Genomic DNA, 24,116 nt, shown 5'->3' on the forward strand with positions numbered 1-24,116 from the left:
CGCCGCGGGGCGGCAGCGCCGGTACCGCCGCCGGGAACCGGCCGCCGTGGGAGGAGCGGCGTGGCGGTGCTTGGTAACCAGGCCGGGGGAAGCGGCGGCCGCCCAGCCCCGCCGTGGCGGCGGCAGGTGCGTGTGGGGACGGGGGGGTGGCTGCCCTGCTCCGCCTCGCTCCCCTCGGTCCCCGGTGGCGCCCCCGGCTCGCCCTCGCCTCCCGGCGGCGGCGGGTGCCGAGGGTGGCGCGGGGAGGCTCCGGGAGCTCGGCCCGTACCCGAGGCGGGCGGGAGAAGCGGCGTCGCGGCCTTCGTTGTCCCTTCGCGGTGTCCCAAAAAGCAGGTTGGTGTTGGTGCTGACAGAACACCGGGTGGCCGTGTGGCCCTAAGGCCTGTCTTTTAAAATTGGGAAATAAGGTCGTCTCGAAGGGTTCGGTCGAGCTCGCTGTAGCAGCCGAATGTCTGGAGCACCTGCGGGAGTGCGGCATTGCGGCTGGAGTCCCTGCCGAACTCCACATTCGGCATCCGTGCCAGCGCAGGGTGCTCCACAGCGCGGGTGGAGGGAGGGAGGGACAGTTTTCACAGCCAATAAAGGAAGAATTTAAAGTTGTGTAAGTGTTCTTGCATGTGTTTCATGGAGCAGATACAGCTGGATGTTGCCTTATGTCAGGTTGATGCCAATATAGGAGAATAGGGGAGGAGTAAAGCAGCTCGTGGGTACAGATGGAAGAAGGGGTGTGTGAAAAATCCTCCACTTTTTGTGGCCCTGGATGGAATTGATATTTGGCCCTATGAAAAGCCCATGTGTTGATACTGGCTGCAGGAGCTTTGGACTGCAGAGTGAGAACGGGTGTCTTACTCCCTTTCTGCTTGAGAATCCAGAACTCCCAGAGCTACATGGAAAACGCATGACTGTTTTCAAAGTCCAGAAAAAAGTTAGTAATCTAGAAGATCCTGATCTCTTGCTTAGTTCTGCAGCAGATGGAATAATGATGCTACTAACTTAATGGCGTGCACACAGTGTGCCAAACACCATGGTGGACACATTTGCACCATGCAGCCCAAATCAAATCATTCAGGTGGGAAGGGACACCAGGAGATCTCTCCTGACCTGCTGTTCACAACAGGGGCAGCCCTGGGCTGGTCCAGCTTGCTTAGAGATTTTTTCTGGTCTGTCTTGGAAAACCCCAGGGACCCAGACTAGGCAGCCTGTATCGGTGCTTACCTGTCCTTGTGGGGAAAAACATTCTGATGTCCAGTCAGACCATGTTTACAGCTTATGCCCTTGTCTTTATAAATACTCGTCTCTGTCTCAGGAGAAGCAGCTTTAGGTGCAATATTGTGCTGATGTTGCAGCACTGGTGCTGGTCCCTGGAGCATGCTTTGCCATTGTACTGCTGGCTTAAACGTCCTGCTGATGGGTAGGTAGCTGTGCTGTGGTTACCCATGGCAAAAAGTGACCAAGTTATGCAAAATGTATGTTTAAAATTACAGTCTGAACTTAGGTACATTGACAAGACTGCTAGTAAAGAATGTTTGGTGTTTTGTGAGAGCCATAGACTCTTCCAATATCCTTTGTTTTGCTGAGGAAATTATAACAGTGAGAATCCTTTTGGCTTATTTTCATTGCCACCTTGAAAATAGAGTAAGAAAAGTTTCTCATAGTCTTCATGTGTTAATTAGGAAAATTCAGTAGGTTTTAAAGATAATTATATGTGTAGTGTGAAGTTCTGTTTTGAGACCAGAATCTCATTGGCGTAGTTGAAAGATTTATTTTATATTCTGTGACTTTAATGTGGCAGAGTTCACAAAAGTGAAAGATGTGGTGGGCTGATTGAAACCATGTTTGCCTGGCAGTTGAGTGATAACTGTAATTGGTCTTGATAATGTATTTCAGCATTTCTGGGATTATTTTAAAAGTATATCAAAGGGTCAAAGGTTAAAATGCGCCTTCTCTTCTTGAAGGAAGAAGTAAGAGATCCAATTGAAAGCTGAAGGAAATTAGGGAGGTCCTAGGTAGGATCAGGGAGTAATGATAAGATTCAGTGGGAGCAAAGTGAAAGCATCAGAAATTTTGGAAGGGAGCTGTTTGGAAGGTGAACTAGTGTGCCTTCTTGGATGCCTGTGTTAGTCTGTGTATGGGACAGAAGTGAATGGGGCTAATTGCAGTACAATTACAGCTGTGTAAGTGGAAGGCATTTTGGATCATACACAAACACACCTGAATGTACTGGAAGAGAAAGTACCTCTTGTTCTGCTTTAGGAGAAGCAGAGACCATGTGCGTGACAAGCTGGCGAAGGTAAGGTGGGCAAACTGTATGCCAAAAATGCAAGTCTGGTGCTTGGTTAATATTTGACACTTTAGCTAGGAGCTAAGGAGTCCAGAAGGCATTGATATGGAATTCTTTGAGTGCTTGTCCTAATATGATGGTTAAGGAACAAGAAAATGGGGTTGGTAAAACTGATACTCCTCAGACAAAGGTGTTCCAAAATACACCGTAAGATTAAATGTTCACCTCCTAACTCAGTTACTTTAAATCTTCAGGGCGAGATTATTTTCAGTTCTAGAACTGCTAAGGAGGTCTGTGAATTAACAATATCTCTAGTTTTAACCTAAAAATAAAAAAAAAATTCAAATACAAAACACTAGTAAAATTTGCAGGTAACTATTGAAATGTATCGCGTGAAAAAAAGAGAGAACCACAGACTCACCAGCTTCAAGCAAGGTTGTAAAGTCCCACAAAGAATGGCAGGAGTTGTGGATAGTAGTGGGGGTGAAAAAAAGAATGGTAATGTGATTAATGTGGTTTTGTGGAAAATAGGTGTTAGTCCCAAAAAAAGAGCTTTTGATTATTTCCTAGTATTGACATGGTACTGGTGTGTGAAACACTTCTTTATGGTAATCTTGTGGTTTATGTATGTCCTGGCTCTAGATTTAATCAGTGCAGTTAATGTTAAATTAATAGATTGTAAAAGCAATAAAGCCCTGGTAGTGTTTGATTCTATATGTGTTGCTTGATAAAACTTGCAGGTGTTAGAAAAGGAATGATGAAGTAATTATTGGTGCAGTTACAGTGTTTGAATTGCTTACCAAATTTGATAAAGCCAGGAAGGAATTAAGAAAGAGACTTGCACTTTCAGTATAAGATAGTATCTATAATTGCTGGGACATTTAGAGTTGTAGTGGTAAACAGTTTAATCTCTAGGGAGTGATGATGTACCTGAGAGGGTGGCTTCTCTCTCAGGAACAAAAGGTACCTCAGCACCAGAGCTTTTAATATAACTAGTAGTGGCTGCAAGTAATGCAAGGCTTGAAAATGTCTCAAAATAGCAAAATAAATACCAGCATTTATTTAAGCTTACTGTGAATATAAATTAGTAAGAAACAAGTGATTAATACCTGTGCAGAGGTGTCTAGAATCTGTCTTCATACTGTTTACAAATTCAGACAAAAATAATTCCAAAAAACCGCATTTTTTGCAAGACCTTTGAGGAAACTTGCGTAGGCGTTTTTGACGCTGCACTTCCTCAAACCACTGGCTACTCTAACATAAAATTGGATTTGGATGTCTTCCAGGTGTGAAGCAAAAAATACTGGGCAACAGTGATCTCACAGCAGATCAGATTGGGAGGCTGGGGCAATTGTCTGCTATTGACATTCAGATTTACACAGATGAAAGATTTTCAGGTTTCCCTGAAATTTGGAGGGTATTTGCATTTAAGCTTAAACTCTTGCTCTACCTAACTTAAACTTGAAAATTACTGGATAATAATTTTAAACAGAAGATATTTTCTGAAACTATCTTATAGTGTCTTGTGGCACTTAGAGCTGGAGCCAGTATACACTCTGCACTCATCTAAACGTAGTCATTGGAAGTAGGGGCAAATGCAATTCTGGCAGCAGGTAGTACATTCTAAATCTATAATTCAATTTTTTCTAATGAAAGGGATGTTAGTTATTGCTGCATTATAGAGACTGATTCAATTTAATTACTTGTTCAGATTGTTCATGAATGAGAAAAATAAAAGCAGTCTTGCTTAGTTCTTAAAAAGCATACATATTGCAGTCAGATTCTTGCTAGATTTGGCAACGTAAAGGAACAGGCTATGAGCACTTCCATAGGGAAAACAGGAGGGGAAAGAGAGTCTGAGTCAGGGCTCAGTAATAAAAAAAATCTTTAAAAAAGCAAATTAAGACAATATTATAGTGACAACACTTTTTGATAGTTATTTCTCATTATTTTAATGGGTTTTTTTCCTCTTTTAGATAAAATCTGGGGTGAAATTGAAATAATGCTGATAATATCGTTGAAATTATATTTAAATTCTAAAACTTTGAATTCTTCAGATAACCAAGATGCACTTCCCGTGGGACTGGCTGTGCTTGGGTGTCCTGATAATTAGCTCAGTGACTGCAGGAATGGAAAATGAAGAAAATCTGGATGCAGATGTTGAAGTGGAGAATTTTGACAAGCAGTCCCAAGAAGCTGATGTTGACAGAGAAAAATCTTCTCTAGAGGTAAGATTACAGAAGTCTTTAGTTCAAACTGGTTAAATACAAGATGCATAGTTATAACTAGAGCAAATTAATCTACATTTGACAACTGAGTGGGTCTCAGATATGGCAGTCTGAGTTTTTCACTTGCTATATGTGACATACAGGGCAAACTTAAAGAATGACTCACTTATGCCCAAGTGTAAAATCTCCTGCCTGTGGTCAGTAGTCATGAAAAAGGTTTTTATTCAATCTAGATACAGAACCTTTTGTTGCAAGTCCTAACATGACACTTCTAAAGAAGTAAATGGAAAGCACCTTGGTCTCTCTGAGACTTTGACTTTAGACCAGTTTCTTGACTTCATCAGTCACAGCTGCCTTTTGACACTGTCTTTATTACCAGAAAATCTGTATGCTGTTCTTCAAAATAGATGTAGGCAGTAGATGGGAAAACAGAAGAATGGAAAACATATAAAGAGAGAAACAGGGAGGAAGCAGATTTGGTGCAGGTTCAGAAAAATTTTTGGGGTTTTGTTTCACAGAAGATGTAACAAAGCTTTAGTTATGAGCTTTGAACAGAGGAAGCAACTTTTAAAATTGAGAGATACGAAATTGCTCACTGTTGGTGGGATGCACACAAACTACTGAAATGTGGGTGGGGGAGAAGTGGTTTTATGCTGCTGGGTATTTCTAATGAACAATATCTGTTGTTTTGCCTGGGTGGGTTACTTCTGGAGATAGGAGAGTGTATTTCAGTTGTAATTTGTGTTGGGATGTGTATCTGTACATATCTCTTAGGTTGTGTACCAGACTCCAAAGCCAACTGGGGAAGTGTATTTTACAGAAACCTTTGATGAAGGATTGTCGGGGTAAGTTTGTGTCTTAAAATGGTTAACTTTTACTTTCAGCAGTTTCACTTCCAGTGGCAGGACTTATTTTGTATTCATTTTTCTGCTATCATCTTTATAAAAAGTATTTTTATGGGGATTAGAATTGGGAAGACTATTAAGGCTTGCTCCAAATACATCATAATGTTAAGCTGGACAAAACATTTCAGATATATTACTCTTCTGTGCGTGTTTTAAGGAAGCTTTTAATAAACTCTGGATTTGTGGACATGAAGAAAAATAATCTAAAGATTTAGCCAGTTGGGTTTAACTAGCTGGGAGGTGAAGTGCCATTACATTTCAGTAGCAAACTCTTTATTTCCACGTGATCTTAGATATGTGTCAGTTCTAAATGTTAAGCACAAAAGCAGCACCTGTGATGACAGAAAAAAATATTAGATAGAAGAGCTGATAATGATTGTTAAAAAAACCAAACAAACCACTGAAAACCTTGATTAACAGATGCAAAGATTCAACTGGGGTACTTGAATGATACCATTCATCCAAATTTCTAGCTTTTTTGAGAACTGTTCAAAGATTAGTTTGTCTTCCTACTAAATCTAATGTTCAAAGTTTTAGCTACAATGCTTGGGATTTTTTGGTCTAGCTTTGCATAATTTACATAAGACTAAGGAGTATGAAAGAAAGATTTATGAGAAAGTAAGCAGCATGCTGCCTTTCTTCCCTGAAGTGTGGAAAAGACTATATATAAATGGACTAGGTAAGAATGGAGTAGCTTTTTTGAGACTGGGCCTTGAAAATTTTTTCACATGACTTGTAGGGAGGTTTTATGTCCTCACTAATCTCTCTCCTGGTAGGCCAAGGATCTAGTTTGCTCTTTATTCTGTGAAAGTTTTTCCAGCATCTCTGTTAAGAGTGGACAAATGTGACTGCAATTCAAGCGAAAAGAGAAAGTATTCCTCCCTGAATCATTCTATGCAGAGGATAGTTCAGAAAGAATGCAAACAGTTCTTTCCAGCATAAATTATTAAATGTATTCTTGTGGCTGATACAATAAAGAGCTCAGCAGCGCTGTTGCCTTAGGATATTCCTGTGCATGGCTCCAGATAGAACTGCTGTATGTCCAGATGAGGGTGGCCTGCCCTTTTCTTTTTTTCCCTTTCCAGAGGAACACTTTGTGTGGCAACTGTGCATATCTTGTGATACCCTTAATGAGATGGCCAAGTCTCCCTTGCCCATAGAATGGAGATCAGGCGTGTTTGCCCTGTTGGATCTCCTGTGTGCAGTCCACTGGGAATCTTGCATTTGTCCCTTTTGTCCTCTGCTCTGTGTGTGTACTGTTACTGTCAGATAAAGATTCATTTGGCTGATTTCTTTTTCTTTTCCATTGAAAGGTATTATTTCCTCTGTTGAAGGTATTATACTTGAAACTTGCTATTTTCAGTGCATTTTTTACATTAAATGCATATTACGTTCTGCCAAAGTGAACTTGTATATAAAACTGAAGTTTATTCAGAATTAAATAATTCAGGAATTTAATTACTTTAGACTTTTAATTGTCTATTCATTTACATTTTTAGGAGTATTTTGAAATGCTGTATTAGACTACTCTCCTTTAATTTTTTTTGCATATTCTTAGAGCTACATGCAGTCCAAGATGCTGACTCAAAATCAGTATTACAGATTCACAGCCTAGAAACAAAAGCTTTTTTTCCTTTGTTTGGTAAATAATACAGCTTTGCCTAGATAGGTCAATGACCAGTACAATTTTTTTTAGGTGGGTGTTGTCTGTAACTCTGAAAGAAGACATGGATGATAATGTTGCTAAATATGATGGTAAGCAACTTTAATGTTTACCTCCACTGTGTAGTTTATGATGTTCCGTTGCTTTTTGAGAAATCACAGCTATTTCTTTGAGAAATAACACAGAACATGTCTTTGAGTGTCTAGATGGCATAGGTCAAAAATGTTAGTTTGTATAATGACTGTTACCCTGAAACCGAGATGTTAAATGTTGCTCATTGGGTTATTTAGTGTGAAGATGACTTTTTTTTTGTCATTCCAACAATGTATTGCCATGGATGATACCAGAATACCCTTTGGAAACTGAACATTTAATCCTTTGTTTATGGGTATTGTTTCTTTAGAACTATCTTCTCTGAAGTCCTGTGAGAGAGATTTACCACTTCAATTTCAGTTGTTAAATAGTTTTCTAAAGCATTGTGTTCCATTTTGTTCCATCTGTCCTACTACTGATTCATGGATTGGTCTCTTGGTATAGCCTCTGAAACAAGAAAATTAAAACAGCATTTTTTTAAAAATTCTTTTTCAGATTGCCTGTGCTTGAATGTAGGGCTCTTCAGTGGTTCTTGTACAATTTAGTCTTAGAGTAGCTAAAAACAAATTTGGAAAGCAATAATGAAAACATTGTACTGATGGTTTAATCATTGCAGTTGGCACTTGGGATGGCCTAGTCTAGAACTGGCTGTTTAAAATTTTGGTAGGTGCCTGATCTGTGGCAATGATTTTGCAACCTGAGTTTTATTTCATTCAAGAGGGAGTGAGGAGAAGAGAAGAAAGTTTCTACTGCAACAGAGAAGTATTTGCTACTGTTCTTACATCAAATGAAATCAATTATGTTAATAGAAAGTGGTAAGCAAGCATAACTTGCAGAACAGAGTAGAACTGATGATTCTAAATTTAGTGGCTACCAAAAATAATTGGTAAAATGAAGAAGTTGCAGAGGAGATAGGCACACAGATGAGATGCTTATGAGAAATGAGGTCTCTCTGATTACTTGGCTTCATATTAGATAAAAAATTGTCTTTAATGTCAGAACAGTCTTATTTGCTTGAAGTCAGAAAATTCAACATTTAAGAAAGTCTGTGATAGAGACACATTTCTTAACTACTTTCCAGTTCTTTTTTCCAGTCTTGTTGTTTTGCCTTGCATTATTGTTTGGCCTTGGTTTCCAGGAAGGAGCACTACTGAAGAGGATGGAATTCTCCTCCTTCTGTCTATGAGGCTAGAAGAAACTAGGAATTTGTTACTAACTTGCATATCAGCGCTTCCTTAACAACTTCTACTAATCACTACAGAATAAAATAAATCACTGTTTCATTTGCACATCACAGTTTATGAATCTTCTCTAAATTACATGCTGAGGAACTCCTGCTGTTTTCTTCTTTTTTACATTGACACAGGCATTCTTCAAAATTACAGTGGATTGTCAAAGTAGGGTATTTTGTGCTGTGTTCTTTCCTGGGAAAAAACCCAGTGAATCTTGTCCTGGTAGTCTCTGAGAAAATGTAACTGCCCTTTTAGAAGAAATCTAGTTCTTTGGGTATTGGACACGTGTGTATTTATCCCAAACTTGGAGAATGTATAAATATAAAATCTTCTGTTTGCAAAGCTGTAGGTTTGTTTTGGACCAAATCTGATAATTCCTGGAAAGACTTTGCGGGGGACGAGGGAACTTCATCTACCCTGTGATTAGATTTGACTCAAGAGATTTTAATTTTATGTAAGCAGAGAAAAAGTAATGATGCAGGTCTTTAGCTTTACACAGTGCTTTGTGACTCATGTTTTTTATGTGATGATGGTAGAAGTCAATTTAAAATCTGGAGAAATATTTTGTTCCTCTAGCCGTTGTAGGATACCACAACCTAAAGATACAGATCTACAGTAATAAAGTTTACTTACAGATTTTTGTAAATTTGAGAACAACAAGAAATAACATCTTTGACATCAGATGCCAACATTTCTGCCCTATTTTGGCAGCTAGGCTTTATTTGTTACTAACTCTTTACTTTCAGCAAGGCTGTGATTTCTTTATTCAGACTGCATTTTTCTAAGACTTTGTGCATGTGTGTTTTAGGAAGATGGGAAGTAGAAGAGCTGAAGGAAAATGCAATGCCTGGAGACAGAGGATTAGTGTTAAAATCAGTGGCAAAGTATCATGCAATATCAGCAATGCTAACGAAAGCATTTGTTTTTGATGATAAACCTTTGATTGTTCAGTAAGTATTCCTTCAGATTTTTTTATTTGATGTTTATTAGTAAGTTAAAACATTTTGCTTACATAGAACTGTTTTGACAGTAGGTACTAATATGCAGTCTGAATATATTCATAATTAGAACTGCAGATTAGCAGTTAATTCATATTTTTCTGATACTCAGAATGTTTTTCTCACTTTCTCTTTGCCCAGATACGAAGTGAATTTTCAAAAAGGCATTGATTGTGGTGGTGCATATATTAAACTTCTCTCCAGTAGCAATGACTTGAATCTGGTATGTCCTCTTGCTTAATATTTGCTATCAGTGGTTCATTTGAGGGACAGCTTGGTTCTGCATGGGTGGTGTCTGATATGCAGGACAGAGGACTTTTGTGTACATCTAGTATGACTTTCAGAATTAATAGAAGCCATAGGATCTTAGCTCATACTTGTGAAACAATTTTACTGATCAGCACATGCATGTTACTGTGTATTCCAAATACTGAAAACATAGATAGTTTAAAGATACTGACATAACTGTGTAATGCAACATACTCTGAAGGAGAATAACTATATCTGATATTTACAGGGTTGTTTGTTGCTGTTACTTAATGTGGAGAGAAGAAGGTACTTATAAAATACTGGATATTAATATCCTGAGGTTTATCTTTACTGGAAAAGAAAATTGTTATGAAGAACAGTAACTAGTTCCTTCCATCTTTTAGTGTAATGTTTGTAGAGGGAAACACTTGGGTGTTTTGATTTGTAACAGGAATTCCTACTTAACATAAGGATAAAGTGTAAATATAAATGTATTCATCTTCCTTGAAGAGACTGAGAGTTAGTCCATTCCCTGGAAACAGAGAACTCCAGAGGACTTGAATTCCTTTCATGATTTACCCTACCACTTTTCATTTACCTTTTAGAGATAGGTAACTATGCTCTGCACCAAGAAAAAGAAGTACCAAAAGTGACATAATAAAATGTCCAGTATATCACATGCTCAGCTTTCTTGCTTCTACAGGAATACTTTTTTGACAAAACACCTTACACAATTATGTTTGGACCAGATAAATGTGGAGAAGATTACAAGCTACACTTTATCTTCAGACATAAGAATCCTAAAACTGGAGAATATGATGAAAAACATGCTGAACGTCCTGATATAGACCTAAAAAAAATCTATTTGGACAAGAAGACACATCTATATACTCTTGGTATTGTTCAATTCTTTAAAATGGAATTCCAATTCTTATATTGGAAAGGAGAGATTAAAAATGTGGTTTTGTCTGCTGAAGCTTTGTAATTGAGTCTTTGTTTGTAATAGCTTGTTAATTCTGAGTGGTGGTTGCTTAATGATTTGGGTTAAATGGTTTAATGACAGGGCTTAACTGCAGGACATAAAGTAGCTTTCAGATGCTACTGCTTAATATTCAGTTACAGGAAAAACTTACCAGCCCTGAGTAGCCTTTATTAATAAATGCCTTCAGTAGTTATTATAATAAAACTGTTTTTACTGGGAAAGATACTAAAATGTACAACTGCCCAGTATTCTGGGAAGGTGTCAGCGTTCAGAGGAATTCAGTGAAATCTGTAGCATGCCACACACAGCTTTTCCACATGTTAAGAGTTCTCACCAAGCCCTGCATCTGAAGCAGTGTGCACAAACAGGTCAGCACAGGCTCTGGAGTGAGTGAGTATGGGCTGCTTTTAATTCATGTGGCAGCTCTTCTTGTACCCAGTGAGCTGTCCAGAGAAATAAAAGGGAATTTTTATCCCCTTTTTCTACCTTCTGAGGAAGAACAGCAGTCAGAGAATGGGCTAATCTATGGCATGCTGCAAATCCAACCAAATTGACTGTACTTAGGAACTTCCACTGAGTTGTAATAACAGAAGGCATGTTCCAGTGCTGTGCCATAGGAAAATTCAGTGGTTTCTAAAATAGATTGCTGTAGTATGCCACACCAAACTTACACTTTTAGATAGTAGGAATCTCATAATAAAGGAATGCATGCCTTCCTGTATTTGGATTGTTTGTTAGAAATTATGAATCAAGGTACTTAAATTGCGTTTATTCTGTTATACTTGTTCAAAGAGACTCCATAGAGCTATGTGACTCCAATGCACTTATGTGATTTATAACAGGAGTTTAAAAATGAGTTACTTGTGTTTTATCTAAAGGTGATATGGGAGTTTCATTTTTGCATTTATCGATATTTTAATGCTGTTGAAAATTTCAGGGCCATCATTAGATACTATCAAACTGTTACAAGACTGTTACTGTGGTTTTCTTAACCTGTTTTTAGAAAACTGTCATAAAAGTAGAATAGTAATTACTTTTACTTAGTAATCTTCTTGATGTTAAATGGACAGCTGAATCTGCTGTTTAACCAGTGAGCACACTTTTAAGTGCTTATTAGAAATAGATCTGGATGCATCTGGGTACCGAGTCTGACAGTGCTCAGTTCTTGACCTTGGCTTCTCAGTTACTCACACTTGCTGACATCCAGGAAATTCTCTTCAAACATGTCAGCTCTTGCAGTGTGGCATTTGAGGGAAATGGCTGTTAGAGGTTAGAACCTGATAGAAAACGCTGTTTTGATCCTTCTGCTACGTTACTGGTACAGTTCTTGTGTTCCCATGCTTTCAAGTGTGAGATTATAATTTAGTAGCAGAGATGCCTTTTGGGACAGAGATTCTTTTTTTACTGTCTGTGCTTTTGAAGTAAAACCACAGAATTTTGGCCAAGTTGGTAGGTTTTTGAAAAATCTCTTAGAATGTGTTTGGATGTGTTTCAGCAATTGAATTTTCTTCAAATTTAATCTTTGGGGGCCTGATGCTGGTCATACATCCCCTCAAGGGCAATGTTTTATGTTCAGATCCAGTGCCTGAGTGAGGAGTCTGTCTCCTCTGCTAGTGAGGATCCTGTTTGCTCTTATTTGACTAAATCTGTGCTTATTCTATAGTTTTGGTTAAGTGTATCTGTAAAATTAAATGGCTACCTTATTTCTTCAATATAAATTTCTTCAATTTAGTGCTAAAACCAGATGATACGTTTGAAATATTAATCGACCAAACAGTTGTCAGTAAAGGAAGTCTTCTTGAGAATATGATTCCTCCAGTAAATCCTTCCAAAGAAATAGAGGATCCTACTGATAAAAAGCCTGATGATTGGGATGAGAGACCAAAAATACCTGATCCAAATGCTGTCAAACCAGATGACTGGTAAGGAGAACATTTTAAATTTTACACTGTCTTTTACATACAGGTTGTTTACTTGAAAGACTTGACTGGCTTTGTTTTGAGGTTTGCTAATGACAAGTTTGAAAACATATTTGAGGTGGGCATAAGGAAACAAATAAAATCATTATTTGCTGATTTTGTGCCCTGCATGGTTGCAAGTAGTAACTAAGCTTGCTACACATGAATAAGAAGTTTTTTTCTACCTTATAGTCCTAATTTACAATGAATTTCTACTTCTGTGTGAACTGCTGTTCTTATGGCAACTCAGGAAGAGTAGGGAAACCTCAATGGGAAGACTTGACTGACACCAGCCACTTGATACCAGCAATTTGTGGAGTAAATAGCACTATAAAACAATGTAAATATAATCCAGATATTTATAAGCATATAATTATATGGGTAATGCTCATGATCAGCGAGTCTAATTCTGTCATGTTTTTGAAAATCATCCCTTTCATGCCAGTTGTAGTCCTCTGAACAGAGCATTGGGCCAAAGTCAGGCTGCTGTATTTTCTAACATAAGTCTGTAATTGAAGGGATGAAGATGAACCTGCCAAAATAGAAGATCCTGATGCTGTTAAGCCTGAGGGGTGGCTTGATGATGAACCACAGTATGTTCCAGACCCTAATGCAAAAAAACCAAAGGACTGGTAAGTGCAGATTGGTAATGTGTTTTGTAGATAAGACTGTTCTCTGTGGCAGATTATTAGTTGTGGAAGTCAGTCCAGATCTCATTGCCTTTTGAGATAGTAAGTTGGAATCTGTAAGGTATGGCCAAATATTTGTTGGTGTGGGGGACTATTAATAAGGCCTCTGTGTGGCCTCCGCTAGCCTCAGGAGCCCTGTTCCTCCGGAGAACAGAACGCCCGAGTGCCCGGCGTAGCTCGGCGTGGCCTCAGGGCTATTGCCAGCAAGCATAAGTGATTGTCAGCTCTTAGTGATATTCAGCTCAGGATTTCAGCTGCCTGCTTGGTGCAATTAGCCCAGGCCGAGAGGCACAGTGGACAAGAGAGAGGGAAGAGGCGACGGAGGTTCCGCAGAGATGTTCTTTATTGATGCGAAGGGTCCGGTCTGCACTCGTTCCAACAAGTGGGCTAAAATGTGCCCCTTTTATAGGTTTTAGGAGGATTGAGATTTGGACCAATGGCAAGGGGTTAAAGTCCTAACCTATAGGGTTACAGGGGTATGCTCTAGGGTGGGGGTGAGGAAGTAAAATGCTGATTCAGTTCCTCCAGGGAGCCCTGGTTGTGTCCATAGGGACTGCTACAGGGGACTGCTTCTATAAAAACATGAACTTGTCCTTGCCTTTTGTTTTCTGAAGATATATAAGTAAAAACAGAATACGAAGGTCCACTTTGAAAGAATTTGCTACAGTTTAAGTTGATAACTTGAAATCATAATGCAAGTCTCCAAGGGATCTCTAAGCATCCTGGGTAGAGGATGCTTAGAGGCTGGAATGCAATTGAAGTCAGTCATGCTGTGGTAGTTATAAACATGTGACCTTTAGGTAAAAATGTGTAGCACTCCTTAAAAAAAGTGTTTATACTGTTGGCTAAAGTTCTTTGAGCTGGTCAGAGTTCTGAGGTTGTTACAGCAATACACACAGACCCTAACTTCAGACTGCCAGTGTTTGACACCTGGCTGATCTTGAAGCAGTTGTTTGTATTTTTTTTTCTCTGTAGGGATGAAGAAATGGATGGGGAGTGGGAAGCCCCTCAGATCCGTAATGCAAAATGTGAGACTGCACCTGGTTGTGGAGAGTGGGTGCGTCCCATGAAGAATAACCCAAAGTATAAAGGAAAATGGAGGGCACCTATGATAGATAATCCTAACTATCAGGTAATAGTCAAATTGTTGGCTAAAAGATGCAGAGTCAGCAGAGCAAGCAAGTCAAAGTAGTATATTTACTTAGGCTTTTCTGCAGTGTATTTATATTTTAGAATGAATCTGAATACCCTCACTAATTTGACATTTTTTTGCTTTTCATTTGCTTTTTTTTTTCTTGAAGTATACTGGGAAATAGTAATGCTTCTTGTATTAAAACAACTTAGCTGTTTAAAGTTGCCATTTGTACAATTTTCATTGATACACTTTATTTAGTATGGTCTTCAGAACTGTATTCTGAATTACATTAGGGTTTTAAATGTGAGTCTTTTGAATTAGTCTTTTTTTTTAATATTAACAAATGAAGCCTTTCAGCAAGCAGATTGCCTTACTAGTCCAATTTTAGAGGAAGCTTCCATTTTGGACAATTAAAGTCCCGTCCTCCCCTCCAAATATAAGAGGTAATCAACTGGATGTTAAAGAGAGTTACTTTGTATTAGTTATGGGAGTACTTGAAATTGATGTCTCAGAGGGTAAGATCCTAAGCAGGTTTGCAAACAAAATTTGGCTCTAATTTGCACAGGTACCATAAGGCTGAATTTTCCTTTCCTAAAAGTTTCTCTAATACTTCTGGTTAGAGTCAGTTGTTACTGTAACTTCTACAGTAAAAAAGGAAAAAATTACTTAGGAGGTCTTCCCTAAGCCATGAAAATTGAGACCCATTTGCCAAAATCCTACAGGCTATTTCCAGTTCTGTCTTAGATAGATTAAACTCTACTGCTTGTCTTTTTAAAGAACAGTTCTTATTCTTTTGAAATCTCTTTGAGAAGTTGTTCTTTTGGTGAGCTATAGGTAATGTGATTATGTTTGTTTCCATTTACAGGGAATCTGGAGCCCTCGGAAAATACCAAACCCAGACTATTTTGAAGATCTTCACCCATTCAAGATGACTGCTGTCAGTGCTATTGGTTTAGAACTCTGGTCTATGACATCTGATATCTACTTTGATAACTTCATCATCTGTTCAGAAAAAGAAGTAGCAGATCGCTGGGCAGCAGATAGCTGGGGCTTGAAGAAATTGGTAGCAAGTGCTAATGAGGTATAAACTTTGCTATGTTCTTGATAGTAGAAAGTAGTAAGGAAGCTGTGCTGTTGGAAGAATTTTCTGTCCATGCTGAGAGAGTATTAATTTGTCTGCAATTAATAATTTTGCTGAGTAACTGATAGGTTTTCTCTTGTAGTTTGGCTTTTTACCTTTCCCAATTGAATATTTTCTTGAGGTTAAAAGGGTACTGCATTTTACTTAAACACCTAGTGAGAAACTGACTTCCTCTGAAGCCTTCTGCTGTTCACATTGATATTAGAAATCCAATACCTGACAGCAAGTGAAAGAATGAAGGCTGAATTACTTATATTCAAAGTAACTCCTGCCCCTCGCCCCCTATTTTCCCTTATAGTTATATCCATGATATATATTCATTCTTTTGATGCTTCCCTCCCATGAGGAATGAATAGTCTAGTGGTTGTTTCTGTTCAATAATTTTAGGCCTTTGGCTGTTGAGGTGTGTGTTTCTATGTGTGCATCCACACTTTGTTTGGGTAGTGCACTTGGACAGCTTTCCTCTGTCCTTGCCTGTGCTGTGGGATGGATCTGCCCTGCCACATGGGATCATGGGCCCCACCTGCACTCCTGTTTCTGTTTGACAGTCCTCTGTTCTCTTTGATCAAATGGCTACAGCAGGCTACTGTTCTGGGGGAGAAAGGATGGGTTGGTGGCAAATGTGGCCAATTCCTTAGAGCTGCTGTTTGTCACAGAGTGAGCAAGCAGCAACAGCATATCTGTCCGTGCAAGCAGGAAAGCTGTCTCTTCACACAACCTTGCCCTTTTCCGAAATGTGTGGGTTTATGTCTGAGCCTGTATCCGTACCTGTACACACAATGGCAAAAAAATTCCTTTGAGTCCCCTTGTTCCACTGTGCCTCTCAAACTTCCTTAGTTGCTGATGTACCTCTTACAGAGATGTGGCAGGCACTTGCCTGAGAGTCTCTACTCTGAAAGTCAGAGCTGTACTGGGAGGACAGTTTACTCCCTGCATAATTGGCTGTCAAAGGAGAGAAGGTGGTAGTACAAGTGGAGCCAGCATTGCTCCTCAGGGAACTGCTGCCCTCCAGCTCTTGATGCTTTGGGAGCTTTCAGCTGAGTTGGTACAGTGTGCAGGTATTACTTTACAAAGCTGAGTTGTGGCTGGTCTGGTGTGTTTGGTGTTCTACATCTGTTCCTTGTTACTCAACACCTGCCACTTATTTGCAATTTGTAAAGTTGTTGCTTTACCAGTACTGAAATGCATTATTGCTGTAGTCATTAAAAAGCAAAGGTAAAGAAGGGTTTTGGACAATATAATTGTATACAGTACACTTCATAAACTTATTTAAGTGTAGAGAGGGATATAAATGCAAGTCTTTTAATTTAATTTTTTTTAAACACAGCCTGGTATGTTTAGTCAGTTGGTGACTGCTGCAGAAGAACACCCATGGCTCTGGGTTCTTTACATCTTGACTTTAGCTCTCCCTGTTGGTCTAACTGTGTTGTTCTGCTGGCCGGGAAAGGTTAGTGAAATTTACTATATTTTTATTTGGTTTTATTCTTAATACTTTATTTGGAAACTCTTGAGCATCTGTGCAACAATGTGCCCTTTTAATATGCCATTGGTATTACTTAGCTTACAGTGCCTGTTCAATTCTTAATTGGAGTTGAAATATAAATAGATTTTTAATTTGTTGTAGAAATCAGATGAATATATTGACTTCAAAAAGCCTGATGTATCTAAGCAAATTACAAAGGGAAAACTAAAAGAAGAGACAGAGGAGTTTGAAGATGATGAACTGGAAGAGGAAAAAGAAAATGAAGATACTGATGAAGATGGTAAGACAAGTAAGAGTGTGTCAGCTTGCAGTTTGGTTGAAGACATGAATAGAGCTAGTTCATGGATTGCATTGCCAATAATTGCAATCTGTTTACTTAGACTATGTGAAATGTGCCTTGCTCTGGGCCTTTTTTTGTCTTTGGTAACTTCCAGCGAGTGGCATCCTGTGCCTAATAGGTCTGATAAATACAAGCAGAAAGTAAGGCTCTACCCAGCATTTCTGCACTTTCAAGAAATAAACATGCTTCCAACACCATTTTTTATGTTTGTACACAGTGATACATATGTTGTCCCTTCTAAATATTTCAAAATATTTCATATATTAAACACATTTTAATTATTCAAATATAAGTACCTGAAGCAGTTAAAGTCACTTTATTCTTTAAAATGTGTCTGGAATAGCTTTAAGTCTTCTACCATAAATCTGCTTACACCTCTCTGGGAGGGTTATACTATTCTGTTGGTCACTGATTTGAGTTATTCTTGTTAAAACTTGAAAACAGTAGGCTTGAAATTCTGAAGTCTGCAGCTTCCTTTATGTTGCTTGTTAGCAACCTATTGCACACCTGCAGAGGTGTCTCCTGCTGCCCAGGGAGAAATTAATGACTCAGTAGGTTGAGCTGGACTCCAGCATCCAAGAATAAAATCATCCCATGTTACTGTATCAAAGATTACTGGCTGCTACTCAGCCATAGCTTTGAGGTGCTGTTAGCATTTCCCTCCCTGTGTCTATAGAAAGAATAAAAGTCAAACACCTGACTTCCAATGCATTATCTTGACTTTGATGAGAAAATTTTTAGCTTCAGAATTCTGCAAGATTCTGCCTTTTATTTCAGTCTTCCTTGGTGAGAACAAAGTAAGTGACAAGGGACTAGCATGGATAGAGACATAGCAGACATTCATGCTGTGGTGGGATCTTTGTGTTCCTACTGATATCACTTCCTATTACTGACTGAAATTGGTGGGTTTTGTCTGTCTTTGCACCATGTTCCATGAGTGTGGATGGCTTCTGTCTGTGCAGAAGACATCACTCAGCAGCAGCAGTTCCCATGCCAGTACTGACAGAATGGAGTACATATTTGGCACACCAAACTTAGTCCATTTGCCTTGCTATTGGAGAGCCTTACCAAGGCACTTCATTATTCTGGTTATGCTACATACATTCTTTACTTTAGCTCAAATTGTGGGTATGTGATTTCAGTGTTGTATCTTCCTACATTTTCCTTTTAATCTTACTCTACTCAGCCTGTTCTTTGCTCCTGAATTGCAGACTCTGTTTTATTCTACCCAGTCTTGATGCAAATCCTAGTTTGCACATAATATGCTGCAGTTGCAAGGCTGCCATTCCTCAGTTCCAATATTCAGTTAATTTATTTAATTACAACACATCACTTAATAAATAATACCTTAAAATGTGTGTTTCAATGTTAGAAATAAGGCCCGGGCAATTGCAGAGGAACACTGTTCAGCTCCTACAGCTTTCTTAAATTGTGCTTGGAACAGCTGTTCATGGTGTTGTGAAGGTAGGTTCTATTTTAGACTGTTACTTTTAGTTACTAAACAGAACACAGAGTAAAACTAACCTAGCTTGCTTTTTTATGACTAATCCAGGGTTTTCAAATAAATTCTAGGCTTCAGAGGGAAGGATTACACTTTGCTGTCACATGTCTTCATTGTTTCTTGCTTTAAAGAAGAATTGCTTAGCTTCCCTCAGCTTCCTGCCGCCTTTTACATTTGCAAGTTGAAATCGTCCCTTTTTTTCTATTGCTCTTTTGCCTCTTTGTGTCAGAAAGCATTAGAGAATTTGTCTTCTGCATCCTTTTCCCCATTCTTTTTGCTACAGAGAGAAGAGAAATGGAGGAGACAAAAAGAGACCTTATAAAGGATAATACAGAGAAGATGGGAAGGGAGGCTTCTGTTTCAGGTACTGGGAAAGGGAAGCAATTTGGGCCAGGACTTGCAAGTGGGTCTGTCCTATCTGTTTTCTTCCCTCTGCTTCCTTGTTGATGGTAGACCTTCAGGCTGGTGGATGCCAGCTTCCATCAGGTCCAGATGCAAGTTTCCTCTGTGATTTCTTTCTATGGTATCCATAGTCATTAATGTTTTCTACTAGTATCTTTGTCTCCTTAGGATTTTTATGATTTTTTATGATTTTGTTCTTTCATAGTCATTACCTCCTCCTTCAGTTTTTTTGGGAGTTGAATGCAATGGGGTTTTGAGCTGTGGAATACTGAGTGACTCGAAATCCACATTGTATTTTGGGACCATTTAAAAAAGAAAGGAAAAGGAAGTGCAGCGCAACAGCAAATTTTAGAAACAATTGACAATTTCTTTAACAGCAGCAACAGTGACTTGCTGGCAGAGTACTTCTTGAAGGGCATTGTCCATGGGCTTTACTGCTTTATTTTGTTCTGTGTTAATTTTTGTGGCATTGTCTATTTGTCTGCTTTGTCTCCTTACTTTCTTTGACCTGTAGAAAGATATTGCAGGAAGTAAAAAAATGTTGCCACAGAATGGAATTTCAGGGGCACAGTCTGAACCTTATTTGTCAATTACTACATTTATTTATATGAAATAATGCTTAAATTACTATATGGTTAAATTTAAAATAATAATTTTAAATAGTATAGTTTTCCAGTTCTGGGTTCTATAGCTTCTGATATCTGAAGTACTTTTTTGGGAGGGTTTTTTCACTTCTACTGAAATTCGTACTTGTGGGAGGAGCTGGATTTGCATCATTTATCATTTCCAATTTCTTTATTAGAATATGACCAAAGGCTTTGTGAATTTCTGCCAAGCTCTTCTATTAAGGGCTTATTTTTAGGACTGAGATCTTTGTCTGCATCTTTCTTAAACATGATCTTCATTATTTGGTCATATTTCTCCTTTTGATAATAGAAAGAGAGACATAGTACACATGAACCAGGTATACTGACATATGGCAAAACTAACTTCTTAGTTCATAACAATTAGTGAAGCTCTGTCTGAAGACAGTATGGACTATTATGAAAAGAGGCAAAGTTGGAGCTGTTAAAATTGGTTGTTAAATCTGGCAGTTATCACTTTCTACTAATTCATGAGAATTCTACTCTGTATCCCAGAGATGTTTTTGTGGGTTATTCTAAACAAGCAGTTCATTCTAGGACTGAAATTGGCTTATTTTCCTTACTGCTGTGCCTGGATGTAGTGTATTATAGTAATATAGTTCTGTTTATGAAGTAAAATTAACTTCTTCTGCAGAAGGTGAAGGTGGTGAAGATATTTCTGATGAAGAAGAAGAAAATGGAGTTCCAGATGTAGAAGAAAATGAAGTTCCAGATGGAAGTCAAGAAGGTGATAGGTCAAATAAATCTGATTCAGAAGATGAGGTAAGTTTGCATTTTTCCCTGCTTTCTCCTTGCCATTGTCTGACATTGTACTTCCAGCCAAGCTCAGTTACCTACAAGTGTTTTTCTTCTGTTGAGCCATAAAACAAATGGTGAGGTAGAAATATGCTTTTCTTTGAATTTATGCTCTGCATAAATACAGGTATAGTATAGAAGTGGTTGGGCAGCTCCCTAAATGTGAAATATTTTTACAGGAATGTAGCTTTTAACAGATTATTAAACGAATTGCAAGTCTTGAAAATTTGGATGCTGCAGCAGATTGGTCAGTTTTCATTGTGCTTCTCAACTGACAGAAAATACTTACAACTGAATAGCCTTTTCCCAAGACCTAGAAAAACCTTAAGCTTTTCAGTTACATTTTGGGGCTTTTTATTCCAAAATAAGGTGTTAAGTAAAATGACAATACTGTTTCTGAACACGGCATCTGCAGTTTCATTTTTCTTGTGCAGATTAATCCAGTCAGCCAGATGTTCTATAAAATTATTTTCATAAAATATCATTGTATAATGGAATTTGTGCTTTCCTTGTTTGTCAGCTACTCATTTTTCCTTCATTTAGAAACTGCTAGTGTCTGAAACACTTTAGATCCACCCATTGATCATCTGGTATGAGGATGGATTTCACATTGGAAAGGCTTTTCCTGTGCCGCTGTGAGCCCATGGCTTTTAAACTGGGAACATCTGATTTAAGCACAGTTTGCTCTATTTGTAGCTCTCCAAAGGGAACAGTTAAAATGTTTTAAATGCATCTTACTTCAGAAGTGGAAATAACATTAGCAAAAGGTCCTCTTTAAGGAAGTTGGTAAATTAATTTAAAAGTCACTGCTTTTAAACCAGCAAAGACACAGGCAAAAACAAATTTCTGACATCAGTTTAAACATACAGCTCTCTTTTCTGAATATAGAAATGAAAAGTCTTCTACCCCCTTTATTAATCATTACATTAGTAGTGTGGAAGAAGGAATCACTTGAGCGCTGCATTTAGTGATAAAATGACTGGGGAATTCAGGAAGAGGAGTAACAGTGTGTGCCAGTTTCAATAATTAAAATAAGTTTAAAATGTTAATGCTGAATTTATTTTTTTCCAGAAGAAAGAAGCTGATGAAGGAATGGGAGATCGTCCGCTGAAATCAGTGCGCAAAAGAAGAGTACGAAAGGACTGAGTTATTGCCAGCTGGTGTTTGCAGGTCTAGAGAGAGTCGCGGTAACTTTTGGTGTGCCACTTCAGTGGGCCTGGCAAATTCCTGAGCTGTGATGGGAAAAGGAGGAGCTCATTGCTGTATAACCTCCTGTTTTAATTCTCTGGCCTCCTTAACCATCCCAAACTTCCTCAATTCCCCTTTTTTAAGGATAAACGCTATCTGTGAAGAGTTAGCTGGTATTTCAAATTCAAAATAAAAGGGAAATTACAAGCTGACCAACTGATTTTTAGGTGAAGATTCTTAAGATTTGAAGTTTCTTAGAAATTAGTATTAGTTGGAGATAAACTTACTCTAAATATTTTTTTAAATAAATGCATTATAATACTTTTGTAGCTCTAGCACAAAATAAGCCGTTTACAGTTTTCAGCTTAAAGAAGATGGTAGTATAGATGTAGCATCTATAGCAGTTCACATTGCTGTCAGAAAAGGTATTATTTTCTGTGCAGAGCTAAATGCAATAATTGTTTTTGTATGATGATTTTGTGCTAGGAACGATTTTTATTGTAAATTATTTATTTTAGTTGATCTTGTTACGTGGGTGGTCACCTGTTCACTTTAGGCATTGGTTGCAGTAAGTTATTTTCAAGATATATTTTAAAATAGAATACAAGTGGTAATTGATGTGATTTGTTTTACTCTTGAATGCAGGTATCAAATCTGCAGGTCATATACAGATGATTTTTTCAAACTTTTATAGTTCTCATGTTCCAAACCCGAGTGGTATAACCTGTTTATAGAATACTTGCTAAGTGTATATTGTCACCTAAAAATATTTATTAATTCTTGCTCAATATGAAATTTATTAATATAGATAAGAATTTTTGATGGATTAAGTTTTTTACGATGTAACTTGGGTATTCTCATAGTTTAAATAAACTGCTTATTGTAAAGAAACATTGTTTCATTGAAGTTCAGCTGTATATTAAACAATAAAATTTCAGTCACCAGAAACCTCTTGCTGCTTGGCAGCTGCCTGTAGTACTAGTAGAATGTGTAAATGCTAGCAAAACTAGTCATACATTACAAACGAAGTAGAAATACATTAATTCATAAGGAATCTAACAGATTTTCTTGTGCCTCTCATAAAATTTGTCTGCTTTAAAAAGAAGTATTTTCACAGCAGATTGCACAGAAGTTTCTAAGAAATGAATGCTTAACCCTAATGAAGAAGCCAGTGTCCCCAAGTGCTTGTTTTGAAGTGTTCAAAAGTTAATTATATTTGACTTCTATTTGGTGTGAATTACATGGAAATGTCTCTAGGTTTTTGTTGAATTTGGGGCTTTTTTAAGTTTATTGCAAGTTCCCACCTCTTTATTTAGGGCCTCCATGCAAAAGGTAAGAAGTGAAGACTCCAGGTTACTCCTGAGCAATAGAGAGAAGCTCTTAGCAGTGGAGTATCCTGCTGACAGCAGTTCCTGTGAGCTGTCGGAGCTCCCCTTTCTCATGAAGGATACCATTTCAGCTCACCTTTTAAATGAATTAGGTCTGACAGAAGTCCTTTGGAATTGTTGCAGCATTTAGGTGTCCTGGGGGTCTGGTTTGTTTGTTTTCATAGGGGTTTTGGAGGGTTTTTTTCTCTGATATGTGATCGTTACTATCATTTCTTTGATGTGATTTAGTTAGTCCAGGGATTGGTCACCCCATGGGGGATGCTCATCTTCCTTTAGGGTTTTGAATTTAAAGTTCTCATAAAGTCTTGATTGATGCCCCATCAGCTTTGATCACCTAGAATGTAGAGATAGCATACATCCTTCTGCACATCAGCTTACTTGGATCTAGATTTATGCTGGTAATTAGAGCAGAAGTACCAGAGATGTTGAGGATTTAAGGCTCTAGAGGTAGAAGGCCAAGCAAAAGGGCAACCCCTGTCCATTGATACAATGCAACAATGAGATTTCACACACTTCCTGTGCACTGTCTATTTTTATCTGAACAGGTATTTCAGGAAACACGGTTCATCTTGCTATCATGGTTGCTTGAAAGATCTTTAAGAAAATTATGATTTTCAGTTCCAGCATGTCTTGCTATTAAAACTGTCACTCATCTTTGGAACTGTGTGAGCAGCACGACCTCTACAGCCTGCACTCCCTCTGACTCTTGTAGCTTGGTAAAAGAGCTCTTACTGAGGATGCCAGATCCCAGACTGAGCACTTTACATGCAGGGAAGGCAGAGTAGTACTGAGGCCCTTTTATTCAGTTACAGTTGAAGCTA

At 38.3% G+C, this 24,116-nt stretch overlaps 1 protein-coding gene across 4 annotated transcripts; it reads left to right on the forward strand.

Moving 5' to 3' along the window:
- On the forward strand, positions 1 to 22,915 carry CLGN (calmegin). 4 transcript variants are annotated; one of them, XM_030948283.1, is made up of 16 exons: positions 1 to 126; positions 4,339 to 4,509; positions 5,284 to 5,354; positions 7,111 to 7,169; positions 9,211 to 9,352; positions 9,542 to 9,623; positions 10,353 to 10,545; positions 12,364 to 12,553; positions 13,108 to 13,221; positions 14,254 to 14,410; positions 15,279 to 15,494; positions 16,882 to 17,001; positions 17,179 to 17,317; positions 19,162 to 19,242; positions 20,559 to 20,686; positions 21,791 to 22,915. In XM_030948283.1, the coding sequence occupies exons 2-16, from the start codon at positions 4,348 to 4,350 to the stop codon at positions 21,863 to 21,865; spliced, it is 1,929 nt and encodes a 642-aa protein (XP_030804143.1). In that variant the 5' UTR covers positions 1 to 126; positions 4,339 to 4,347; the 3' UTR covers positions 21,866 to 22,915. The 4 variants fall into 4 exon arrangements, with proteins under 4 accessions (XP_030804143.1, XP_030804146.1, XP_030804144.1 ...); XM_030948286.1 differs by having other exon boundaries at positions 21,794 to 22,915; XM_030948284.1 differs by lacking the exon at positions 1 to 126 and adding an exon at positions 265 to 333.
- The last annotated feature ends 1,201 nt before the right edge of the window (positions 22,916 to 24,116 follow it).

Source organism: Camarhynchus parvulus, chromosome 4 (assembly GCF_901933205.1).
Source record: "Camarhynchus parvulus chromosome 4, STF_HiC, whole genome shotgun sequence".
NCBI lineage: Eukaryota > Metazoa > Chordata > Aves > Passeriformes > Thraupidae > Camarhynchus > Camarhynchus parvulus.

Bases quoted from the DNA above. Each gene is read 5' to 3' on its own strand.
- CLGN (XM_030948283.1), top strand. From the start codon at position 4,348: ATGCACTTCCCGTGGGACTGGCTGTGCTTGGGTGTCCTGATAATTAGC. The intron at 14,411-15,278 runs GTAATAGTCAAA...TTCCATTTACAG, and splicing joins TAGATAATCCTAACTATCAG to GGAATCTGGAGCCCTCGGAA. The intron at 17,002-17,178 runs GTTAGTGAAATT...AATTTGTTGTAG, and splicing joins TGTTCTGCTGGCCGGGAAAG to AAATCAGATGAATATATTGA.